We start from the raw sequence: 22,966 nt of genomic DNA, 5'->3' as shown, positions 1-22,966 counted from the left end.
ATGACTTCTAATTGTAAGTATGTTAATTCTTAGAATAAATTAGGTCCTTTTAAATGTATTTTCTTCAATAAAATCATACAGGAGCACAAAACTGTATCTTTCACTGCACAACCAACTTTTACAGCAAAGTCATAAAAAGTAAATTAACTCCGAAAGTATTAAAGCTTTCCCAGTTTATTGGAGAGCTTACCTCAAATCTCAGATCCTCAGCTTATTTCCCACCTCCCTCCTTCTCAGCCAGTGTCTGTACTGTTAGCATCCTTTTCAGGTTCTCAGACTTCAGGCCTCACTGTTGCATGAGTAGGATCGCGAACAGCCTTGGCTAGGGAATGAGTCAGTTTGTTACCATGCAGGTTCACAAAATTCTGCATTTTCCTTAAAGGAATAATTTCTCATAGGAAATTCCTTTGCATCGTATTTGCATATACTAATGGATTTTGTGGCAGCTGACAATCAGGCACAAGAGAAACTGATCAAGATGATGATGTGATGGGTCATGAAGAGAAACTGATCAAGATGGCGATGTGATGGGTCATGGGGAGAGACATTAGTTGAGGAGGACCATTTGAGAAGGAAATAATTTTATTAATACTGTTTTCATATCACAATGACTTTAGTCTCTTCATGCAACCTAATAGCTGAGGGACTCCCAAAGTGAGTGTTGAGTTAAAACCCCATCCCTGCCCCACCCTGGTAGTTCCAAAGCCTAGAACATGTCTCCAGTGCAAATGAAATCACGCTCTTCTCTCATTGGAAGTTGCTTTTTAGACTGTATGATGACTGTAGGAAATGGCTCCTGGTTCTCATGCTAGTTAATGATTTTGGGATTCAGGAAGAGTCATAATGAGGGCAGCTTCTCCCCCTCCAACTGATCAATGTGTTCACTTCATTCAGTTGATGTTTCCTGAGCTTCTGCTTCGTGCCATGCCTCGCGGCCCACTGTCCTTGGGAGCAGATGTTGGTCACCTGCCCATTTGGGTTCAGTGACCAGTTATGCGGAAGCAACTCATGAGCAGGAAACCCTCCTGGTCATGTATGCATTGTTTCTTTGAGTGGTTCTGAGCCAGACCCTGTAACCAGGGATATAGATACCAAGCAGATAAGGCTCCTTTGCTATTTTTACTTCAAAGTTTATTTCCTAGTGCTCAGTTGGCATCCTTCTTTCAGATAAAACACTTACCCTGTTGCCAACCTCCTGCATGGATAGAATCTAATTCCAACTTAGCTAGCTTCCAGGGTTATCGGGTCCTGGGGGTGGGGAGTAACAAAATTATATAGTAGAATCCAGTAGAAACTCCAGTGTTCTGCTAGGTTTGAATGAGATGTGTAAGTTTCCAGCAGCAGGCCAGCCAGGGAAGCAGGAGCATTAGGTGACAACATCCCTTCATTTCATGAACATTTAGTGGCTCCTCACCTAGTGGAAGAGGTGGAGGCAGATCTGACAGCATCTTGTCCCTGGGAATTTATCTTACATGGCAAAGAAGACCTGTGTTCTGCAGCCATATCAAATTTCCTTAAGGTTCACACTGTAGCCATTTCTGTAGCCCTAAAACTTGACCAGCGCTTGCTATGACATAGGCACTTGATAAGTGTGTGTAAAAAACCTAAAGACTGCTGGAAAATTATCAGTAAGGTACTGTGAGGGCTTGCTTATCTGTCCTCCCATACTTAGTTCATATCTGCCATGTTTCTGGTCTTGGGCTGGCCAGCAGACACACTACTGTTATCAGTGCTTATGATATCAGAAAATCCTTTAGGAAGAGCCCTTAGTGAGTGCCAGAGCTGAATAACTCATTAGATGTAGGAATTTACTCAATTCTCTCAACAACTCAAGAGAATTAAGTCCTCTCTTTCTATCCAGTGCACAAGGGAACAGAGATGCAGAGGAGTAAAATAATGTGGAGAACTAGGACATGGAGACAGGAACTCTGGCTCTGGGAGAGCGTGTACCCCAACTGACACCCTCTATTCTGGGTTAAGCACACTGCAAGGAGTGCCCCCTCACTTCCTTAAAGCCTGGGCAATCCTATCACTTCTACCCTTTTACCGAAACTGAAGTTAAACATCTTATATATACCACTTGACCAAAGCTAGTAAGAAGCACTGTATTCATTAGTCTCAAGAATCTCTGCCCCAGCCAGCCAGCCCAGCTTTCCATTCATTCATTTATTCAAGAAATCATGAGTTCCCACTATCTCCAAGGCACTGTTTTAGTTCCCAATAAAGCAAATAATCAACAAACATTAGGGAGACGGATGGCATCATAGGTGATGGAGAAGTATAAAGGTGTTAGTTGGGAAGGGCAGGACTTGGGGTAGGGTTTGGGAGGCAGACACTTCTCATTTAGCTGAGATGGGGATGATGACAGGCTGTACGCTCTGAGCCCCAGGGTATTGGATTGCTGGCAGGGGGAGCAGCACTGGAGAAAGCCGGTGGCAGAGACAGGGCTGGGCTCATCCTGCTGCACTTACTTGTGTAGAACTCCTCATTCATGGATCCGTCTATGCATTTCTTATCCCCGGGTTGACACAACCAAGTGCCTTCCTTATTGACCTGGAAGATAAATCCAGTTGTTCATTTTTACCTCTGTCCCAAAACGTTCCCTGATATTAGCTGAAAATGTCCACTCTGAGGTGAGACTGTTCACCATTATCTTAAGGTTGACTCGCTGGTGAATGTGCTGGTCCCTCCTGCAATGTGGGTGCTGTTCTCCCAGCATCTTTGTGTTCCCAGAGACCGGCCCAGTCTGCTGGGGAAGGAAGAAGCACCTCTGGAGTCCTTGGGGTTCCAGCAGCCAGGAAGGGGCTCAGGATGCACCTTCCATGTGCTGCTTCATGCACAAAAAGGCACTAACGATCATGTTGAGATGTACAACAACCTGACTCCCTGCTCTATCATCCTTAGGGAGCAGATGGAATTGCCGGAGCTGCTGGCCCTCCAGGGATCCAAGGGCCGCAGGTAAGTTCCTCAGTGGACGGGATCTGCCTTGAATCCGTGTTTGGGCTTCCCAACCCAGGTGTTTGCCCGCCCTGCCCTGGTCCTCCCTACCTCCATGGCTCACTCATCCTGAGTATTCAGTCTTGCAAGGAAACTGCAGGAAGGGTCGCTTTCTGTTGGCACCTCAGTTTCTTGCCTCAAAAATAAAGGTTTGGATGAATGACCTGGCTGTCTGTGATTCCAGAATTTGGTTTACATCCAGCTCACATAGGGCCCAGGTCAGTGTGGTTCTCCTCTGAACAGGTTAGGGAAGTGAAGAGGCTTGAGCTGACCCACACTGATGCTACAATATGCGTCAGGAGGCCTGTTGGGCAGGAGTGGCCCCTGTTACCCAACCGTTCCTAAAGAGGAGAGAGAAGTAAAAAAGAGGAGTCACAGGCCTAGCAGACTCTGTGTCCCAGTCCAAGCTGGCTAGCAAGCAGGTCAGCCCTGCCCTGGCATGTTTGAACTCTAGTGCCAAGAGCACTTGAGGGCTCAATTAGGATAGCTTCCCCCTCCTGGGAGGAGGAGGACGAGTCCAGTGGGACTAGGTCACTAGTCCAAAGTCACATAGGAAGTTAGTCTCCAAGTTGGGATTGAAGTCAATTTGGAAACTCCCAACCTGGTGTTCTTCCGGCTAGGCCACACTGGCCCACGACGTGGGGTGTTCGGGGTGGGGGCTGCAGGGGCGTCAGGGCGATGGGCACACGGATGGTCTTCTGTTCCTCATCTGGCCAATCCTGTCAAAGCAGATCCACCTGCAAGTCCCAGGAGGAATAGAATATAGAACATACCACAGGTAGCTTTTTACCCGTTCTCAGACCTCAAAAGGTCTCCCCGATAAAAACAAACGGACTATTTGCCCAAGGAGAATAAGATGCAGAACCCAGAGGTGAATCACTCTGTACCTCGGAATTAAACTGTACTAAATACGACATTGGTTCTACCGTGTGGGACCCTGTGGCAAGTGACGGCTGTGCTCGAAGCTGTCTGGGGTCCTGTTATTTCACTGTATACATCAAACCAGAATATACTCCAGATTTTCTTAGCATAATTCATGAGCTTTGGTCATTAAAAAAAGAAATAAGACAAGCTAAATGGGACATGGTGTGGGGGAAAAAAAGATATCTACAAACTGAAAACATTTCCATTATATTTTGAATTGAAACATACAAACCATTTGCCCATCTTTTTGATGTAGAATGAAGTCCTTTCCTTGATTTTGGGTCCTCGGAATGGAGCCTCTTGTCCTTATTCTTGTGAAAAGAACGTCTTACCATTTACTGTTTGTTGCCCTTCTTAAAGCTGGTTTGAGAATGTAACAACACCCGTGGAGCAATTTGAATGTAAAATCCTGGATCCTTGGGATATTTTTTCTTCTGATCTTTTATAGCTGTCCTGTTAACAGCTATCTGGATAGTGAGTCATCTTTTTAAAATATTTGTAAAGTCTTCACTTAAAGATCACTCTTTTTCTTTTTCCTTACCTAATAAATAATCAAGTTGTGTAATGTCCATAGCAAACCACAACTTGTACAATAAGAACAGGTTTAGGAACGAGGGTGCTGACTCCTTGTGCTTCAGCCCATCTGAAGGGAGCAAAAAAAAAAAAAAAAAAAAACAAAAAAACTCCAAAAAACAAAACCTCTAAACTGAAGATGTCTCATGAGCTCTGTGGTCTCTGTTGCAAAAATTCAGCCCTGCTGTGGTAAGGTGGAGTCAGCCACAGGCAGGAGATCAACCAACACGAGGCTTCTGATAAACCTTTATTTGCAAAAACAGCAGAGGGCTGCCCTTTGCTGTCCAGTGGCTTCAATCCCAGGGTCTTTGGAACAGTAGACATTCAGGAAGGAATCCAGGGAGCTCTGTTACCAATATTTAAAAATCCCTATGGGTAAAAAAAAACAAAACAAACAAAAAAAATCCCTATGGGTGACTGAGTATTTGTTCCAAGTTGACCAAAAACATCATCCCCTTTGTTGTGTGTTTGTAGGTTCTGGGATATGGGGGGCAGGGAAGGTTTTTGCTTTACTGTTGTTAATTTGTGTTGGTCCAGGTGGCACTGCGTCTGGGCAATCTCAAATATCCTGGATCATCACGTTACACGTTACAGAGATGCGGCTTGTGCCAAATTGTTATCAGTGCAAATGCTTAACCGTAGCATTCCGGGTTTTAAAATTAAGACTAACCGTTCAACACGACTCTGTAAAGTACTAATCCTTTCAAGAAAAGATCTTCACAAAGTAGTAATACACCTAAACCATGGTCTAATCTTCTTCGGTTCCCAGGGTTCATGAAAAAGTTTCTCGTCTCTCTTTATGACATGTTCCTAAGATCTTTTCATTTTCTTCGGGTAGGGAAATAAAAATCAATTGTGGAATTTTTATTGAGATTAAGTAGCACTACATAAAAGAAGTGAGCTTTGGGTCCCCTGTTGGACACTTTTTACATGACAATGTATAAAATCTGCATAAATCTGAACTAAATGTCAAAATATTTCTGCCTCTTGCTTTTCCTCCAAGAAGCTATCATCACAGCCCATAAGAATACCTCACTTTGTCGGGCATGTAGATGAGAATGTAGAACCTGATATCAGCATTTTATCACAGAAGGAAACGGTGGAAGGAGCTTATAAAGTCCTCGGGGCCTTTAAATATGCCAGAGACGCACATGACCTAAGAATGCTCATCCGGATAGACACGATGGCACCGATGACCTCATTTGATTAGAAGCCGTGGTTGGCAGTGATGTGTGTCTTTGGTGAAGGAAATGGGAAATGAAGTGTGAATTAATGTGATGGGGTAAACACGGTTTTTCAAAACACAAGCTCTATTTCGTGGGGGAAAGAGATACTAAAAGCGACCCTGCTGGCGGTAAAAAGTTTGGGAACCTCCAGACAAGGGGATGGTAGTAATAGGGCATCTGTGAAGCCCCTGGTCAGCTTTTCACTTGCATTGGGCCCCGGGTGCACAACACCCCCAGATGCTGTGGGCTTGGGCTGCGTGGTAGGACTCGAATTTCAGGCCGTGTAGGGACAAAGTGCAGAGCTGGAACTGGACCTAAAACCCAAATATCTTCTTTCCTTCAGGATTTTCCATCTCAAATTCCCCTCAAGTCTATGTAACACCGCCAGAATGAGCCCCTGTCTGCACACCCCCACCTGCATGATTATGCTCTGCCCAGGGCACCCCACCCTGCGGCCAGAGGAGGCGGTGCCTGCAAAGCCAAGAGGCAGAAGCACCCATTGCTTCTCCCCAAAGACCCCTTCCAGCCCGTGAAGGCAATTCTACGTGAGATCGTTTACTTCCAGAAAAGCCAATCTGAGATTTAACGGTGTTTTTGTATTTTGCATCTTTTAGGGGAAAGAAGGTCCTCCTGGTCCCCAAGGCCCATTTGGATTACCAGGAATCCCAGTAAGTGGCATTTAAAAAAAACAAAAAAAAACGGGTTTCTCCACTGTAAAAACGAGCAAATAAAATATATTCCATCACTGTTAACACAAGGCACGGTCACTAGGGGAGTTTCCAGTGCTGCAGAAAATGAGAAGGATAATCGCTAACCAAAGCTAAATGTGTTTTTGATGGAGTCCATCTTAACCTCATTCTTTTATGCAAGTAGGTCCTGTGGTTGACTTGTAAGGATAGTTGACTTGTGTGTGGACCTTGTGTACGCGTACGTGTACAGTTAAGACGGCACTACGCACACATAGGCGTGCACACCTGTGATATTATAAATATTTATTTCCCACACTGGTGTTAAATGTTCATGCGCTCATTAAATTTTACCTACACTCTACCCAATAAATGTACCATCATATATGTGATCACTCCTCTGTTGCCTCAGAAATTGCACAGTTATTTACGAAAACTATAATAAGCTATTTTGCATGCATGGTGCTTCTCTGTGTTCTGTACGGTGGCCCACCAAGGTGGGGTTTACTTCCAGGTGTAATAATGTCTGAGGTTCTTAATACATACCTCCAAATTACTTTCTACAAATACATTTTACATTCAATATATTTCCCAGTGGGGATCCCTGGGTGACTCAGCGGTTGAGCATCTGCCTTCGGCCCAGGGCGTGAGCCTGGAGTCACGGGATCGAGTCCCACATCAGGCTCCCTGGATGGAGCCTGCTTCTCCCTCGGCCTGCGTCTGTGTGTGTGTGTGTGTGTGTGTGTGTGTGTGTATCTCTGTCTCTCATAAATAAATAAATGAAATCTTTTAAAAAATTACATATATATACTTCCCAGTAGGGTGGAGCTCTCCAGGGTGTTAGGCTGGTCCAGAGAGGCCATGTGCTACCTTCTCCACGGAGAGTGATTCCCTGGGAGGCTCCTGGTCTGGCCTAGGCCAGCTGCTGGGGCCTCCACTGGCTGCAGCCCCTCACCCCTGCCCTGCATGATGATGTGTTTTATTGCAGCCTCACTGGCTTCCTTTTGGTTCCTAGAACACCCTGCATCCTCTTCTCTCCAGACCACAGGGCTTTTGCATATGCATTTCTGTCCACCCAGAGTGCCCCTTCTTCACGTCTTATATCAGTTGATGCCTTTGATCCTTCCCATCCCATCTCAGGCATCACCTTCAGGAAGTTTTCTCTGGTTCCCCCTTCTCCAGCCTAGGGCAGACAGTTTGCTAGTCCTAGGGACATAACAGAGGAGTACCTGCTAACCATGGGGCTGTGCTCTAGCCTGTGGGTTCTAGAAGACCAGGCTTTTGCTTCCCATACACAGTGAACATTCAGCAAATATTAATTAAAGAAGCATGTGGCTGAATGAACTGCTCTGCGAGAGCTCTCCCTACTGGAGTATCTGATAAGTGTCCCCATCGGAGGCCTTTCCTCCTCGGGGTAGCGCTCCCTGCAGGCACTCAACCCCGAGGTTAGGTAACGGGTGCAGGGTGCATAGACCTTACAACACGTGCTAGGATGTGAAACCCCTGTTGGTCTACACTTCAGCCCCATAGCCTAGCCTGTCCCAGCAGCTGGGAAGTATTGCCTGATTTAATCCTAGCAATGGTGAAACTAAGATTTTGTGCCAACGCCTTATCACCAAAGCCCTAGTGTGCTGGAGAAGAGAGACCGACCTTAGGTGTTACTACACCCTCTCGTCAATAATGTCCCTCCAACCCCACCACCCCCTCCTCCCCTGCCAGGGCGGACTCCATTCTGTGGCTAAGGCAAGAGCAAAGCCTGGGCCTGTGTCCCACTGGCGCCTCGTGAATGGACCTGCTTTCCTCTCTCTGAGGACAGGAAAAGGGTGCCACCCCCACTTCCAGCCACTTTGAACCCCCTTTTGCTGGTTCCATGTCATCCCTGTCTCAGAAACACTTCCTCTCCCTCTGCCCGGATATAAACCATCAGCTTTCATGTGCACGGTGCTCACCAGCTGGCGGCTCTGTGCAAAAAGCTTTCTGCACGTCAATGCATGTATGTACCCCTCGCCTCGGGGCCTCTCAGGCAGTTCATCCTGAAGTCCTGGCTGCATGCCATTGTCTCTGGGAGGTGCCTGAAGCCTCCCCAGTGGCTTAGATAGGACTCTGAGCTGTGTGCTCCAGGAGCACTGAGCCATCACAGCACTGGGGCTGCAACCACACACACCTGTTCATTTCCACCTGCACCATGTCTTCCCAGCACAGCGTCAAGTAGGGACTTCCTAAATTGGAGGACCCGAATTTCAGGCTGTGTAGGGACAAAGTGCAGAGCTAGAACTGGACCCTAAAACCCGAATATCAGGGTTGATCTAGGCCAGCATTCAAGGTACCAGAGGGACCCAGCCCTCATCCCCATTGGTATGCAACCCCCAGTCTCCAGGAGAAGCCAAAGAGAAAAGGAAGAAACCATTGACACAAAGCATGATGCACGATAGGAGAGGGGGACGCAGGGGCCACAGAGCCCAGGGATGGACACCCATCCTGGACCTGGAGGGATGTCTGGGGAGGTGACACTCAAGGTGGTGTTCAAGGTCAAATAGTCTAGGCAAAGAAAGATGAGGTGAGGAAGAAGGCAGTCCAGGTAGAAAGAGCAACACATAAAAGACATGGATGTATTTACTTATAGGAACTGGCTGTAAGAAATGTTAAATGTTGAGACATGGCTTCCACATCTGGCAGGGGCTGTGAGGGACACGGTGCAAAGTTGCTGACGCTCACTGAGCACCAGCATGAGCTTCCACGAAGTATAACAACACGCCTCACCATCTATTGAGCACCAGCCGTGTGCCGCGCTCTGTACCAGAAAGACCCTTTAAATTCCTCTGCCTGCAGGAGGTGAGAGTGTCCCTGTAATTTACTGAAGGTTTAGAAGCAGGTCCTGAGATGTTCAAGGGCTGTCAGCAGCCCCGTCAGCTGGGGGCAGTGCTTATTTCTTGCACTGATGTTGCAAAGCCACATTTCCTTCTCACACAGTCCGATAGGCCACCCTCAGCCCACCTTTGCATGTCCCCCCATGGTGAGCATGCCACTCCCAGGGATCATGCATCTGCCCTGGGAGTCCTGGGGTCTCCTGCCAGCCTCCAGCCACAGTTTGTAGGTCTCCTCTTGCCCCCACTCATCCTGTGGCATTGGCTTTGTCTTCTGTGCATGGGTCTCTTGACCGCCTCCCACAGCTTTCTGCATGCAGAAGGACAAGTGGTTTCTAGAGTCAACCTCTTAACTGAAAAAAGGATTAGATAGCATAGGGGCAGCTGGGTGGCTCAGTAGGTTGAGCATCTGAGTCTTGATTTCAGCTCAGGTCACGATCTCAGAGCTGTGGGATCGAGCCCTATGTGGGTCTCTGTACTGGGCGTGGGTGTGGAGCCTGCTTAGGATTCTGTCTCTCTCTCTGCCTGTCGTCCAGCCCACTCTCTCTCCCTTCTTTGCAGAAAAAAAAAAAAAAAAAAAAAAAGATTTACAAAAGAGAATCAGTATAGCCTGGCCTCCTCAGCAGCCCTGAAGGTTTATCTGGTTAATGTGGCTATGCCAGCAGCAGCGTCCAAGAAGAGTTACGGATGCCAGTGAGCATTGAGCCAGCAGCCTGCATGGCCAGTAAACCCAGATTCCTGTGGCTTCCCAGCAGTGCCAAGCCACTGATGTTGAAGGCACTGATGAGGAGTCACGCATGGTTCCATGAACGCCTCCAGCAGCAGGAGGGGCCCATTGCTGGTGCCATTTATCGATGCCTGGTTTGTTCAGCCTTGCAGCAGAAGCATCCAGGAGCTGCCTGGTGACCCTGCAAGGCAGGTCTTCTTAGGAGAAGGGCACCGAGGAGCTGAGAATACCAGTAACTTGCCCCAGATCATATGCCTAGCGCTTCAGGCAGGGTTCAGAACTTGCCTGCTGTGACTCAGTTTCTCCTCTGCCCTGCTGCCTTGCGGCTTTTCTTTCCCCAGACCCCACACAGTCCAGGTGGCCCAGGATTGGAACCAAAGTCTCTGTGATGCCATGGTTGTTGTACAGAATTATTTTCCCATCTGCAGAGACTCCTGAAGAATGATGTTGTCTGGGGTTAACGTGAGGCTTGTGGTGCCCTCCTTAGAGCGGCGGGGTGGGGGTGCTCCGGCAGGGGCATCACGGCTAGAGTTCACGCAAAGAAAAGCCAAGTGTTCATGGCCGTTCTGTAACCCACGCATAGTCCTTGGGGTCATTCGCTGAGCCCCCGTGTGTTCCAGGAGCTGGGCTCTGTGCTCTCCTGCGTCCGGGGTCCTCACGGTCTCCGTCCTTACCTGTGTCCTTACCTCCTCACCGCTGTGTTCAAGCCGGGAGGCCCAGCTGGGAGGTGCTGCTGTCCTAAGTTTGACTTCAGGAAACGTCCCGTACAGGGCTTTTTGAGGTCAATAGCGCTAATAATGATGCCGTTGCAATTAGTTGCTTTTGTGCTCCGGGCCAGGCCCTGCGGACCAGAGATCCGAGCCAGAGCTGTGGTGCTGGGAAGGAACCAGGAAGCCAAACCAGCTCGTCTGTTGAGATGCCCCCGTGGCCATTAGGCCGTGCCCTAGGCGCCTGCACCAGCAGGACCATGTCTCCCCTCCCAGCACCTTTGACCACAGATGACCATTTATGTGATTTCTCTTGCAGGGAGAAGAAGGCAAAGAGGGCAGAGATGGAAAACCAGGTCCCCCCGGCGAGCCGGTAAGGGACTCCCCATTTCTTACCGCTTTACAGGCCAAATCAGTAATTTCCCAGTATCGGCTGCTCCGTGTCGAGGAGCTAATTTGACTTGGGTGCAGTAAGGGTTGCTTCGTTTGCTTCTCCTGACAACCGTGCAGGGTAGACACTGCTGCCCCCATTATACAGCTGAGGAAACTGAGTCTCAGGGAGGTGAAGGGATGGGCGCAAAGTCACAAGATGGGCCAGTGACAGAATGTGAACCTGAGCCCAAGGCTTCTGCTCATCCTCTGCTTTTTTTTTTTCTTACTGCCCCGTGCAGCCTCCATCCCATTGATGTTGGAGGGGGGCCGGGGCAGGTGAGCCCAGGCTGGAGTAGAAACTGGCTGTCTGAAAGCCTGTTATCCCCACGGAAGCCCTCAGCCTCTCCCACTGGCTCCAGGCGATAACAGCTCACCCTTTCTTCAACTCTGGCATCGAGTTATAGGGTTTTTGTTTTTTTGTTTTTTTTCTTTTTCTTTAATGTCACCTGCCCCGGACACACAGTGAGGCAGGCCAAGAACTCACGGGCAAGTCTCTCTCCCAGTGGCTGCAGGCTGGAGGTGTGCAGAAAGCCCTGCACACTCATGTCTGTGACCTCATCATCATCCTTCCACACCTGGCCCCTGCTCTCACCTGTGGGTCAGGGCCCGCGGTGACAGTGCATTCATCTCCCCAGGTCCCTTTAGAGCCTCAGTCTAGAGGGGAAGCTGGAAGGTGGCGCCTGGTCTTCAAGACCTGGCTCTCCAGGTGCTCACCAGGAGGAGACTAGTCAGTGACGGGCGCGCTCAGTAGCATACTAAGCAGCCCTGAGGAAGGAGGACGATGCCCTCCGGACGCCCACATGAAACTCCTCCAAGATGTATTGTTAAGTAAAAAAGCAAAAGTAGACGCACCTGGGTGGCTCAGTGGTTGAGCATCTGCCTTCGGCTCAGGGTGTGATCCCAGGGTCCTGGGATCGAGTTCTGCATCAGGCTCCCTGCAAGAAGCCTGCTTCTCCCTCTGCCTGTGTGTCTGCCTCTCTCTCTGGGTCTCTCACGAATAAATAAATAACATCTTAAAAAAAAATAAAGGTACAGAGCAGTGTGCTTAGTCTGCCCCATTCTGTATAAAAGCGGGCCTATGTGTTTTCTAGTGTTTACAAAATGGCAATCCGGAGGACTCCAAAAACCCCACTAAACGTAGTCACCATCCACGATAGGGTGATTCTGGACGGAAGATGCACAGGGGCGCAAAGGCAAACATACGCTCCGTAGTGTGTTATTTTATTGTGGAGCAGTGTGTATGCATTGCTTGCTGATAAAATTAAGTTTAAAATGAATTGAAATACGTTGTGCCAACATTACAACCACAGGCGGGAGAAGACACTGGCTCTAGGTAATGACTCTGCTCCAGACCGGCTCCGGGGCCTGAGGTGGGTCAGGAAGCGTCTCTGAGACGTTTTATTCAATAGAACGAGAGTAATAGTAGCAACTCACCGGAGTTGCTGCAGAACCAAATGAGGTGAGAAACTGGTGGAAGGCATGAGGCTCACCTGACTGTTAATTATTTCAGTGACTTACTTCTCCCACCCCCACCCTCCACCCCCCAGCCGGGTGCCCTGGCCGTCACTCCTGGTGAGGTCAGACCTGCAGAGCCCGTAGATCCACGAAGTGGGATAACATAAAAGTTTCTACAGTGAGGTTTATGTTCCATGTAATTTGTTTGGTCATAATCTATTATGACTCATTCTGCATCTTGTGCAATTTGCCTGAAGCACCTTCTTTAACATTTTTCACTGCTTGCCAGATGCCGAAACCAGAGCACACTGCTGAGAGGAAAAGAAGCCTCTTATAGCAGCGAGCAAAGTCAAAGGCTCCTGCCAAGCCGCTGGGGGCTGAGGCCCAGCAGAGCGGCCCATGGTGGGCACATGGCAGTTAGCGGGGTGAGAACGTGGGAGGGAAGAGAGGATGGATATCGCCCCCGTGTGCCCACGTAGGGCTGAGGTGCTGATGCTTTGTTACCTTTTCTGCTGTAATCTCCAGATAATCCCTATGGGGCATGATGTCCTATGGCTCCAGATGAGGAAACGCACAGAGAGGTTAAGTAGGCTGGCCAAGGTCACAGAGATGGTAAATGAAGCTTCTAGGACTCATGCCCCAGAGGCTGACCCCAGAGTTCAGCACTACAGAACCAGAAATCAGCTTTTCTGCAGGCATGCTATTCTGAGAGCTGTTGTTTATTGTACAGGATGACTGAGGCCCTTGGTCTTCATTCGGTCTATTTCTGGATCACCTCCTCCAGTTAGACCTGTGTCAGGCCTCAGGCATAGAGCTGTATGAGACCAGGTCTGTTCTGGGTATGCAGCAGGTAGGTCAGTACTTGAGGAGGCAGGGTGCCCTGCTAGAAGAGATGGCCCAGCAGCTCCCACCTGGGGAGTTCCAGGGTCCACAAAGGTCACTGGAGACCCTCTGGGAATTTGTGAGGAGCACACTTGCAGTCCTGCTCCTACCCCTGCCAGGCTGTTCATTCATCCAGATACTTGAAGACTTTTTAAACTGAAGATTGCTCTGGAAGGCATTAACTTTCACATTGCCCTCCACACCTCAATGGCAAGCCCTCCACCCCCACCCCCCGAAGGCCACTCGGTGCTAGGGCAGGAACTGTGAGGAGGTGACAGATACCCACTTCAGGGAGCCAAGGGGATGTGTTGGGAAGCAGCATTCACTATAGGTAGTAGTAGTCCGTCTTCATGTTGGCATAGTCTTTCTTTCTTTCCTTCTTTTTCTTGGGATTGTATTTATTTATTCGTGAGAGACACACACAGAGAGAGGCAGAGACATAGGCAGAGAGGGAGAAGCAGGTTTCTCGAGGGGAGCCTGATGTGGGATTCGATCCCAGTATCCCAGGATCACGACCTGAGTGGAAGGCAGACACTCATCCACTGAGCCACCCAGGTGCCCCATTGGCATAGTCTTTCAAGTTCCTGTATGTTAGGGACACAGTACATAGGTGGGTAGGTGGGCAGATGATGGATGGATGCCTGGGTGGATAGATATGTAGACACATAGGCAGCATTTTGAGTCGCCTGATGTGCAATCTTTATTAGGAGGCATTTGAGCAATAATTATAGCGTAAGATGATGTAGAAGGACTCAGAAGCCAAAAACCTGCCTTAGAACCCCACAGAGTGACTGTGAGCAGATCACTCAACCTCTCCATGCCTCAGTGTATTGCCCGATGGAGAACCATGGTGCCTCCCTACAGGGGTTGTGGTATGGACTCACTGATGCATCATGTGAGGCTCTCATTCTATGTCTGGTGTGTGGAACCCCTGGAGAGCTGCTGGGCATCACCGTTTTCCTGCTGGTGACTTGGACCAGCGATGACAGTGCCACGTGGCAATGGCAGATGAGGGAGCCAGGCTGGGCCGTGTACCCTCGGTCACAGAGCCCTATGAGGGGGACTGGGCTGAGTGTGCAGCTGAGAACAGATCCAGGGAAGGCAGGTGACACTGGAGACCACACAGCTGGGCTTGGACCAAACACACAGACCTGGAAGCTTGAGCTTCATGCCTTACCCTCCTTCTTCTCTGGGATTTCGCCTCCAAATGCAAGGATGCCTCATTCCCTTTCCTACCCCGCTTGTGTGCCCCATCTGATCTGAAGGGTTTACAAGCTGTGATAAGGAGCAGAAATTGGGGTGACATTTGTTCTGCTGTCACAGTGACATTGGGGCCAGGTGCTTCCCCGTCCCCATGGGTCATACAGGCCCTTTCACCCCCTCCCTACTCCTCCACCCATCCCTTCCCCCCGACCACATCACCTGGGTTCTGCACCAGTGTCGTACCGGCTGTTATTTGTGGCTGGTTCTGTCCAAGGCGGTGCCAGGACGCCAGTGGTGAGGAGTTTGTATAGCCCAAGTGTCCCCATAACTTCTTGCAGTTAAGAGAAGCTGGGCTAGGGAAAGGAGGGGTACAAATGGCAACCCCTCCATGTCCGAGGCACCTGCTGGGGAAGAAGGGCATCCTTTGGTGGGGGGGGTGCACGCAGCTGGGATTCCGTCTGCCTGTGCCATTCATTACCTCGGGGAAGTGCTAACTTCTCGGAACCTTGGTGTCCCCTGGCGTAACATGCAGTAGTGGATGGCTGCTGCCTCCAGGTGGTTTTGTGAATGAGTATGGAGTCTTCTGTAACTAGGAGGCCTGAAGAATTCTGCATCCAGACCAAAACGCCTCCAAGGACGACAAGGGGCCGCTGGTAACGTTGGCCTCAGAGACCAACCTGTGTCAGCAGCACAGTCCGAGGAAACGAAGAGCACAGTAGCCTGGGTGCACGGGGGTGATTCGTGTGCACTGAAATGGAGCACAATGCCAGCAGAGACGGTTGGCAGGGGTCAGCGCCTGGCTGCTGGAAGTGTGACGCTGTGCAGGAAGCCCGGGTGGCCGAGAGGGAAGATCCTTATAACCACGTCCCCAAACTCTTCTCTTTTTCTTTGCTCTCAGGGCAAAATGGGAGAGCCAGGTCTGCCAGGACTGGAGGGAGCCCGAGGCCCGCCTGTAAGTGCCAATGCCATGTGTGTATGTGTGTGCACACGTGTGTCTGCACATTGTCTGTAGTGCAAGGCAGCCTTCCGCTATGTGGCTCATGAGCCCACCGCACCCTGGATTTCCAGAAGTACCTCTCTTCCAAGGCTTTGGTGCTTCTACAAAGTAATATATTCAGTTCTTTATGTGCGCAGCTACAGAATGTATTTTCAAAATCACAACCACTGTTGCCGTGTTGCTATTCTAAGGTTTCCTTTGTTCTTAACCAATTTATTGTAATTTTAACGGGCTTTCTCTGGATGATAGAACCTAAAAATGAATCGAAAAATGAATCTTAAATTTTTTTTCCACGGCTAAAGGTTTTTCTCTCCCAATTATAAAAGTAACCCATTCTCATTGTATAACAATGACAATGACGGTAATAATACAAAAGAAGAAGAGCGCTTTAGAGAATAGAACAGAGTTACTTGTGATTCTACAACATAGAGGTAAAACTGTTAACATTTTCCTGTATCTTTCTAGATCTTAGGAGTGTATGTATGCAGTCTGTATAAATTCTGACTTTTTTTCTATGTATGAATTCTGACATTTATATTTATATATCAATCTATAATCAGCTGCCAACCCAGTATACATAGCTCATTTTTCTATAAAAATGAACCCTGTATTTTGGGGCTGTTGGACAGTGTTCTCTAAATGCTTTACTTCTGCATAATTTCAGAGTTGTTTACACAATTCCATAGATTTGTTTTTAGAAATATATATATTCTTTATATTTTTATATTCTTTATATATATTCTTTATATTCTTTTATGACAATTCTAAAATCTACTTACCTGGCAAAATGTGGGAGATGAAAGTGCCGCTTCTATTCCCTGAATGTATTTTTCTGTTAAAATCACTAACTCACCTGGCTAAGCATTCAGTAAGAAAGACCTGAAACACAAAAAATCAATTTCCTTTTTCCTTAATCTCCTCGCTTTTCACCTGATTGTGGTAGGAGGGCAAATCTAGGAATGGGGAGTACTACCCCCTGTGGTGGAATTAAAACACAGAATTAGTGATTTTTTTTTTTTTTTTTTAATTGGAGGAGAGAGTCTTCGTTTAGCCAAGGGGATCCATTTGCTGGGATCCATGTGGAGGCAAGACCCATTTCTTGGTTGAATCTTGCAAGGAATCCTACCTCAGTGTAGGGGCAGAGGTTAGAGACCCAAGCAGGTGAAAGAAGACCCACATCGAAGCTTTGAAGAAACACATGTGCTTGGAGATAGACAAATGTGGGTTCAGCTTTCCCTTGATCACTTGTTAACTTTTATCAGGGGACCTTTCTGAAGGTCTATTTCTTCTTCCATGAAGTGGGGATCAAGATATCTCCCACTTCTGTAGGGCGGTGGTATGCATTAAAGGAGAAATGGAAAAAAAAATAAATAAAATAAAGGAGAAATGGAACACGTACCATCCCCAGCCGAGTGCCTGGCACAGTGCCTGAGGTTTCCCAGTTGGTACTTGTGTCCGTGATTATATAGGAGGAGAGCACACCAGCGTCCTGGCTCTGAGCTGGCTGGATCTGAGATTCTAGTGTCTTTAAGGAAGATGCTGGGAACTAGGTAGACCCCATCTCTCTCCAGGGAAAGAAACCTGGCCCGTTTTGAACAGCGGAGAGCACAATCTCTTATTCAATGCTGCCGGCAACTCTGCAGAAGTAGGTCTATCCTCAGATGTGGAAACTGAGTCCCAGTGAAGAGAAGGAAAGCATCTAAGACCCATAGCTACAACATGGGGAGCTGTGGTTCTATTCCAGACCTGGCTCCAAAGTCAGCCTTACTGGCACCGGGGCCCCTTCCTATAGATTAACTCTGCAAAGCTATGCCTGGCAGGTACTTTATTCTTCCCAGACTAGATGGTAGGCCTCCAAGGGGAGAGCTGACTTCTCCAAGGTGTTGGAATCTGGGATCCAATCTGAGCTGACTCCCTTTTCATCCCCCTCCTCCTTCTCTGCTGGCCGCTGATACCTCCAGGCTGCTCACCCAGTGACAGGCCCAGATCTGGGGCAGCATCTCATCTCATCCTCACTGTAGCCCAACAGAAGGGGGCATCTCCCCGGTTACAGCTGAGGCACCGAGGCTTGGGCGTTGGGGCGATGGGAGGTGAAATGCAGGCACTTAGCCGGGGTGTGAAACCCGCCTGGCCCGGCTCCTGACCTCCTTCATCCCCTGCATCTCCTGACATCTGAGAGCATGCACTTGTCACCATAGCACCTGCTGCTTGGGAGGCATCCCCGAGCCCCCCTCCCAGAGGCAGGCAAAGTCACACTTTCTTATTCCCCAAGTTGGGAGAGGCAGAGAGGTAGAGACACACCTCCAGGGTAATAACCACCACGTAAAAGAGGCCGCTGGGTTGTCTCTGTTTTTGGATGGCCAGGCCTTGAGGTGATCTTGTCCCCAGCAGGGTTTCCATCTGCTTTTTGGAACCAGAACATGAAATCAGGGGATAAGGTCAGAGAAGAGCCTGGTGCCATCAGCCAGAGAAGAGCCTGATGCTGTCAGCCAGGACCTATTTGGCCTTGGCCCTGGAAGGCCCGATTTGGCCACAAACTGCTGCTTCCTTGAGCTGAGGGTGACAGTGGGGAGGGCGTGCTTTGCAGTCAGACAGACCTGGGCTTGAATCATGTATCTCCCACTTCTTAATGTTATAGGTAAGCCCGAGCCTCATGTTTCTTACATAAAATGGGAGAAATAAGACCCATCTCCCAGGTCCCCCATTACACCGCATGAGAGCAGCATGGCTGCAGCCTTGGATGTGGTAGGGGCTCCACAGGGAGGGTTTTGCTCCCCCTCCTCCACTGCTACTGCCCTGTTCCCTCTCTCCTCAACCCTTCCCACTGGGGTAAGGAGCTAGGACAGGCCCTCAGCCCTTAGTGTCCTAACCACTTCCCCGTGCTGCATGGGCCCTGTGTGTGTGTGTGTGTGTGTGTGTGTGTGTGTGTGTGTAGGACAAGGGAGATTAATTCTAGGCCCTGCTCCAGATACCCCTGACTCTCTGAGCTGTGTGCCCAGGCATCGGCCCATCCAGGTCCCTCTCTCTGTGCCAGCCACTGGCAGGGGACCAGCTGGCAGGGGTGCTCAGTGCTGCAGCAGCTAGAAGCAGCACCCTGGCAAGGATGCCTAGTGACAAAGGTACAAGGAGGGCCTTTGAGAGCGACCACAGGAAGAGTGAGGAAGATGGAGCTGGGGATAGGAGGCTGGTAGGGAGGAGGCCTCCAGCCAGGAGGAATGTCCCGATGAGCAAGGGGTCGGCCAGGAAGAGAGAACCCATGCGCATGGGCCTGGAGCAGGAAGTGGGGGGTGCAGAGTGTACAGCCCGCTGAGGACACTGAGTCTGGGATGTAGCACAGTGAGGTGGCCAGGTGGGCAGGTGCCCCTCAGGTGGAGACTGCACCGCCCATGAATGCCCTAGGTCTTGGCAGGCAGGGAGAGCAGTCTGAGACCAGAGCAGAAGAGCCACCATTCCAGGAACAGGACCCCAGACAAAGCAAGCAGAGCAGTGGAAAACGGGAGGGCCTTGGGTCTGGGCCAACCCACTGGATCTGAACCCGATTTCTTTCTGGCTCTGGGACTTTGAGCAGGTATTTTGTCTCTCAGAGCCTCAACATTGTCCCATGTGAAATGGGAATTATTACATAGTCTGCTTGGTGTGGCTGTTAGAAATAATAGTGTCAGCTCTGCTAACACCCTCTTCTTGGCTCCCAGGGCTTGGTGCCCTGGATTGTGCTTCAGGTCCTAGATCTCTAGGCTGCTGTTGCAGGGAGGTGCAGGGAGGGCCCAGCACCATGGCCCACGATGAGGGTGTTGGGTGGGACTGGCCACAGCCTCAGGAACAAAGACAGGATCCCCTAGACCCACCTCTGGAGTGAAGGCAATGTGTTGTCTACAAGGGGAGAACCTGCTGAGGGGGCCGGCTGAGGGGGTGCAAGCCAGGTGGGGTGAGATCCTCAGGAAGGTGAATCCCAGGAGGCATGTGGAGTGACACCTCAAATGTCTGGAGCATTTGTGGGATGAGCCCTGCAGCTCTGCCCGTCGTGGTGCAGAGGAACTGGGGATAGGGGGGTCTGATTGTTCCATCACCCAGCATCAAGGGCCTGGCCGATGCCTGGAGTCTCGAGGGGGAAGCGTCGGGTGAGCCCCGGTGAGAGGGGGCAGGATTCGACTGGACTGTCACACAGGTGCCCGCCCCTCTTGCTTTACCAGCCTGCTCTTTGGTGCAAAAACTTCTCTTTCTTCTAGGGCTTCAAGGGACACATGGGTGACTCCGGCGCACCTGGTCCCCGGGTAAGTGTGTGTCTAGCCTTGGAGGTCAGCCCAGGCCGAGCTGGGCTGGTGCTTCTAGATGGAAGGCTCCTGGCCCCGCAGCCCAGCGCAGCACCTGGTCACCTGAGCGAGGACAGCGGGCGTCATGGGAAGCATCATCCCCAGTCTTGGTGTGGTTTTTCTAAATGCTCCTTCTGGGGGCCAGACATAAGGGGTGCTACCTGACCCAGTCAGCCCGGAGTTGGGGCGCCCCGTGCGGCTGTGCTGTGTGCAAACTGCAACGGGCCCAGGGCTAATGTGTGGAGAGCTTCGGTGCGTCCCGTCCCGGGTGGGGAGACCCTGGAGCCCACACTCTAATATTTTAGCTTCTTCCCCATGCTTCAAGTGTCCCAGATAGAAGGAAATGCCGAGGGCCACCGGTTAGACCCCCAGCCCTCTCTGTTTAGCGATGCAAAGCTGAGATGTATGACGAGTCAGCGTGTGGGGGACAGGATTCCAAGCCCATCCGCCTGCCCCTCGGGCTGGTGTGTTGCCTGCAGCTCGGAGAGGCACAGTCGGACCAGCCTCGCCGCTGGCCGTGGGGGCCCTGCAGACCCCAGCTCGGGCTGGGACCCAGCGGGGCTGGTGCTGGGGGCCGTGCTCCTGGGTCTTTGCCCTGCCTGGATATGCTAACACCAGGCAGCTGGCATTCTGCGTTCTCTTTCCTAACAGCAGGTATTTTTTTTCTGCTTCCACCTTCTAGGGAGAGCCTGGTGCCATGGGGCCCCCTGGCCGAGAAGGGTCCCCGGGAAAAGACGTGAGTGTGGGTGTCCTGCGGAGGGGATGCAGAGAGAGTGGAAAGTGCACATCCCTTAGGGGTCAAGAGAAACCACCAGGGAGGCTGGTGCCTGCAGAGGCACACTCAGAACCAGTCGGGATGTCTCACCTGCCGGCCCCCTGGGTCCTCCTCGGAGGCCTGAGGAGGCCCTGGCATCTGGGTGTCCAGCCTCACAGTTGGATGCCTGTGCCACACAGTAGCTAAGGAGCCCTTGCTGAATTGTTTGTGAGCTCTCTGTTGGTACCAGCGGCGGCCTGTTGGGTCCAGCCTCATGTGGGCTTGAAGTGCAGAGTCTCTCCCAGATGATTGCTCTAGCTCTGTTGTTCTGCGGCCTAATGAACCCAAGACAGCCACCACTACCATGTGCCATGTGGCACTTAATACTGCTCACCTGCTCTCACTGACTTGATCTAGGGATGATCTCGGGATGAGGGCAGGCAAGATGTCTCTTGCCCTAGTCGTACAGATAGAAAACCAAGACCCAGGAAGTTCCAGGGACTTCCCTGGTGGTCATGCAGACTGTCAGAGGTGGAAGGAGGTGGCCTGGGGCTGGACCTGTCAGCTCTGTACACCCTCCCCTAGGAGGACAGACCTCATGTACGTGACATCCTACAGGGCTATCTATCATGGGTGGACATTACTTGGCCAAGTGGGAGTGGGTGTTTGGTCAGGAGCATGGGCACAGGGTCCTGAGGCCCAAGGGGGTCTCACATCTGCTCCTTCATGTCCTTCAGGACCTGCCTCTAAACCCCGGTGAGGTGCACACTGCCCATGGCTCTTGAGGTCTGCACATCTAGTCTTCTTGGCTGACCTGCTACCATGAGGCAGTGGAGTTGGAAGGACCCGTAGGGGAAATCTGGTCTAGCTCCCATGTTCCTCCGCAGCAGCAGAGTCACATATACATACATACATAGGAGTTTCTTACTTGAGTCTCCTCAGTGAGGAGCATGGCCATGCTCCGGTGTTCTCATTCATAACGTGGGAGGGACTTACACCCATGCCAGGAGGCTGCTTGGAAGACCAGTGAGTCACCACCACTTTATACTCTGGAATGGCTGTGTGCACGGGCAGCGTTTTTCATACTATGGCAACTGAGGCAAGAGTGGGTCAGGTCATTGTCTAGTAGTCAGGAACAGAACCTCAAGGTGGCCTCTCTCTCTGATGGCTTCCCTTAGTTCAAGACGGCGCCACCAGAAATCACTGGGAAGGATGGAAAATAAATAAATAAAAAGAAAAATAAATAAATTGTGTTTGTGTGTGTACCCATCTACATGAGATGGGTTTGTCCGCCCCTGGAACCACTAGAGATTAGTGATGGACACCCAGTCGGTTCTCTTGGGGAATGAGATGAAATTCGGTCCACGTTTGAAACTGTGTCTCTGTCATCTCCCTGCAGCCACTCTGTGATAACATGACCTCTCTCTGTTCCAGGGCGACACTGGACCCACAGGGCCCCAGGGCCCCCAAGGACTGAGGGGCCCACCGGTGAGTGATACTCCGCAGCCTATCACTGTGGTGGCATTTGGTTGGTTCATCCTGGTACAGTCCTGTGTGTGTTGTTTAAAAGTGGCTGCATGCCTTAGCAGTTGGAAAAAAAGGAGCTACTGCCCTAAGCCCTACAAGTGCCCTCCTACCCAGACCCAAGGCTGTTTTCTGGGACCGCCGACCCATAATGCAGAAATGTAAAAGGAGCTGCCTGGCGTGGCGGGAACCCTGTAGGACTTCCCTTTAGGTTGTCCTAGCATGATCTGTGCATTGGATTGCTAGGGCTGTCATAGCAAAAAGCCACACATTTAGTTGCTTCAACAATAAATTTATTGTCTCACAAATCTGGAGCTGGATGTCTAAGACATGTACCGTCTCACCATCCAGGAAGCCAGAGGTCCCAGATCAAGATGTGGGCAGGATTGGGTGATTCTGGGCCTGTGACAAGGACTCTCACTTCCATCCCTCTCACTTAGCTTCTGGGGTTTCCTGCCATCTCTGGTGTTCCTTGGCTGGTGCAAACACAACTCTGATCTCTGCCTCCCTCTTGACCTGGCATCTTCCCTGTGGACATGTCTCTATGCCCAAATGTCCTCCTTGCATAAGAACAGCAGTGGCGTTGGATGGGGGCCCTCCCTGTTCCAGGTTGGGCCCGTTAAACTAATTCTATCTGCAGTGACTGTATTTGCAAACGAGGTCCTACGCTGAGATAGTGCAACTGTGATCCATGCTAATGATAAA

At 50.3% G+C, this 22,966-nt stretch overlaps 1 protein-coding gene across 7 annotated transcripts in view; it reads left to right on the top strand.

Moving 5' to 3' along the window:
- Window positions 1–22,966, top strand: part of COL22A1 (collagen type XXII alpha 1 chain) — a 260,852-nt gene that overhangs the window by 212,899 nt on the left and 24,987 nt on the right. For 6 of the 7 annotated variants that reach the window (XM_072774627.1, XM_072774624.1, XM_072774626.1 and 3 more), the window contains 7 exons: window positions 2,905–2,958; window positions 6,335–6,388; window positions 11,024–11,077; window positions 15,575–15,628; window positions 19,900–19,944; window positions 20,666–20,719; window positions 22,172–22,225. In XM_072774627.1, coding sequence (XP_072630728.1) covers window positions 2,905–2,958; window positions 6,335–6,388; window positions 11,024–11,077; window positions 15,575–15,628; window positions 19,900–19,944; window positions 20,666–20,719; window positions 22,172–22,225 — 369 coding nt within the window. The remainder of the gene's footprint in view (window positions 1–2,904; window positions 2,959–6,334; window positions 6,389–11,023; window positions 11,078–15,574; window positions 15,629–19,899; window positions 19,945–20,665; window positions 20,720–22,171; window positions 22,226–22,966) is intronic. The other variant, XM_072774625.1, reaches the window with a different exon arrangement.

This window comes from Canis lupus, chromosome 14 (assembly GCF_048164855.1).
Source record: "Canis lupus baileyi chromosome 14, mCanLup2.hap1, whole genome shotgun sequence".
Classification (NCBI taxonomy): domain Eukaryota; kingdom Metazoa; phylum Chordata; class Mammalia; order Carnivora; family Canidae; genus Canis; species Canis lupus.
This window is presented reverse-complemented; position numbering and strand designations above follow the sequence as displayed.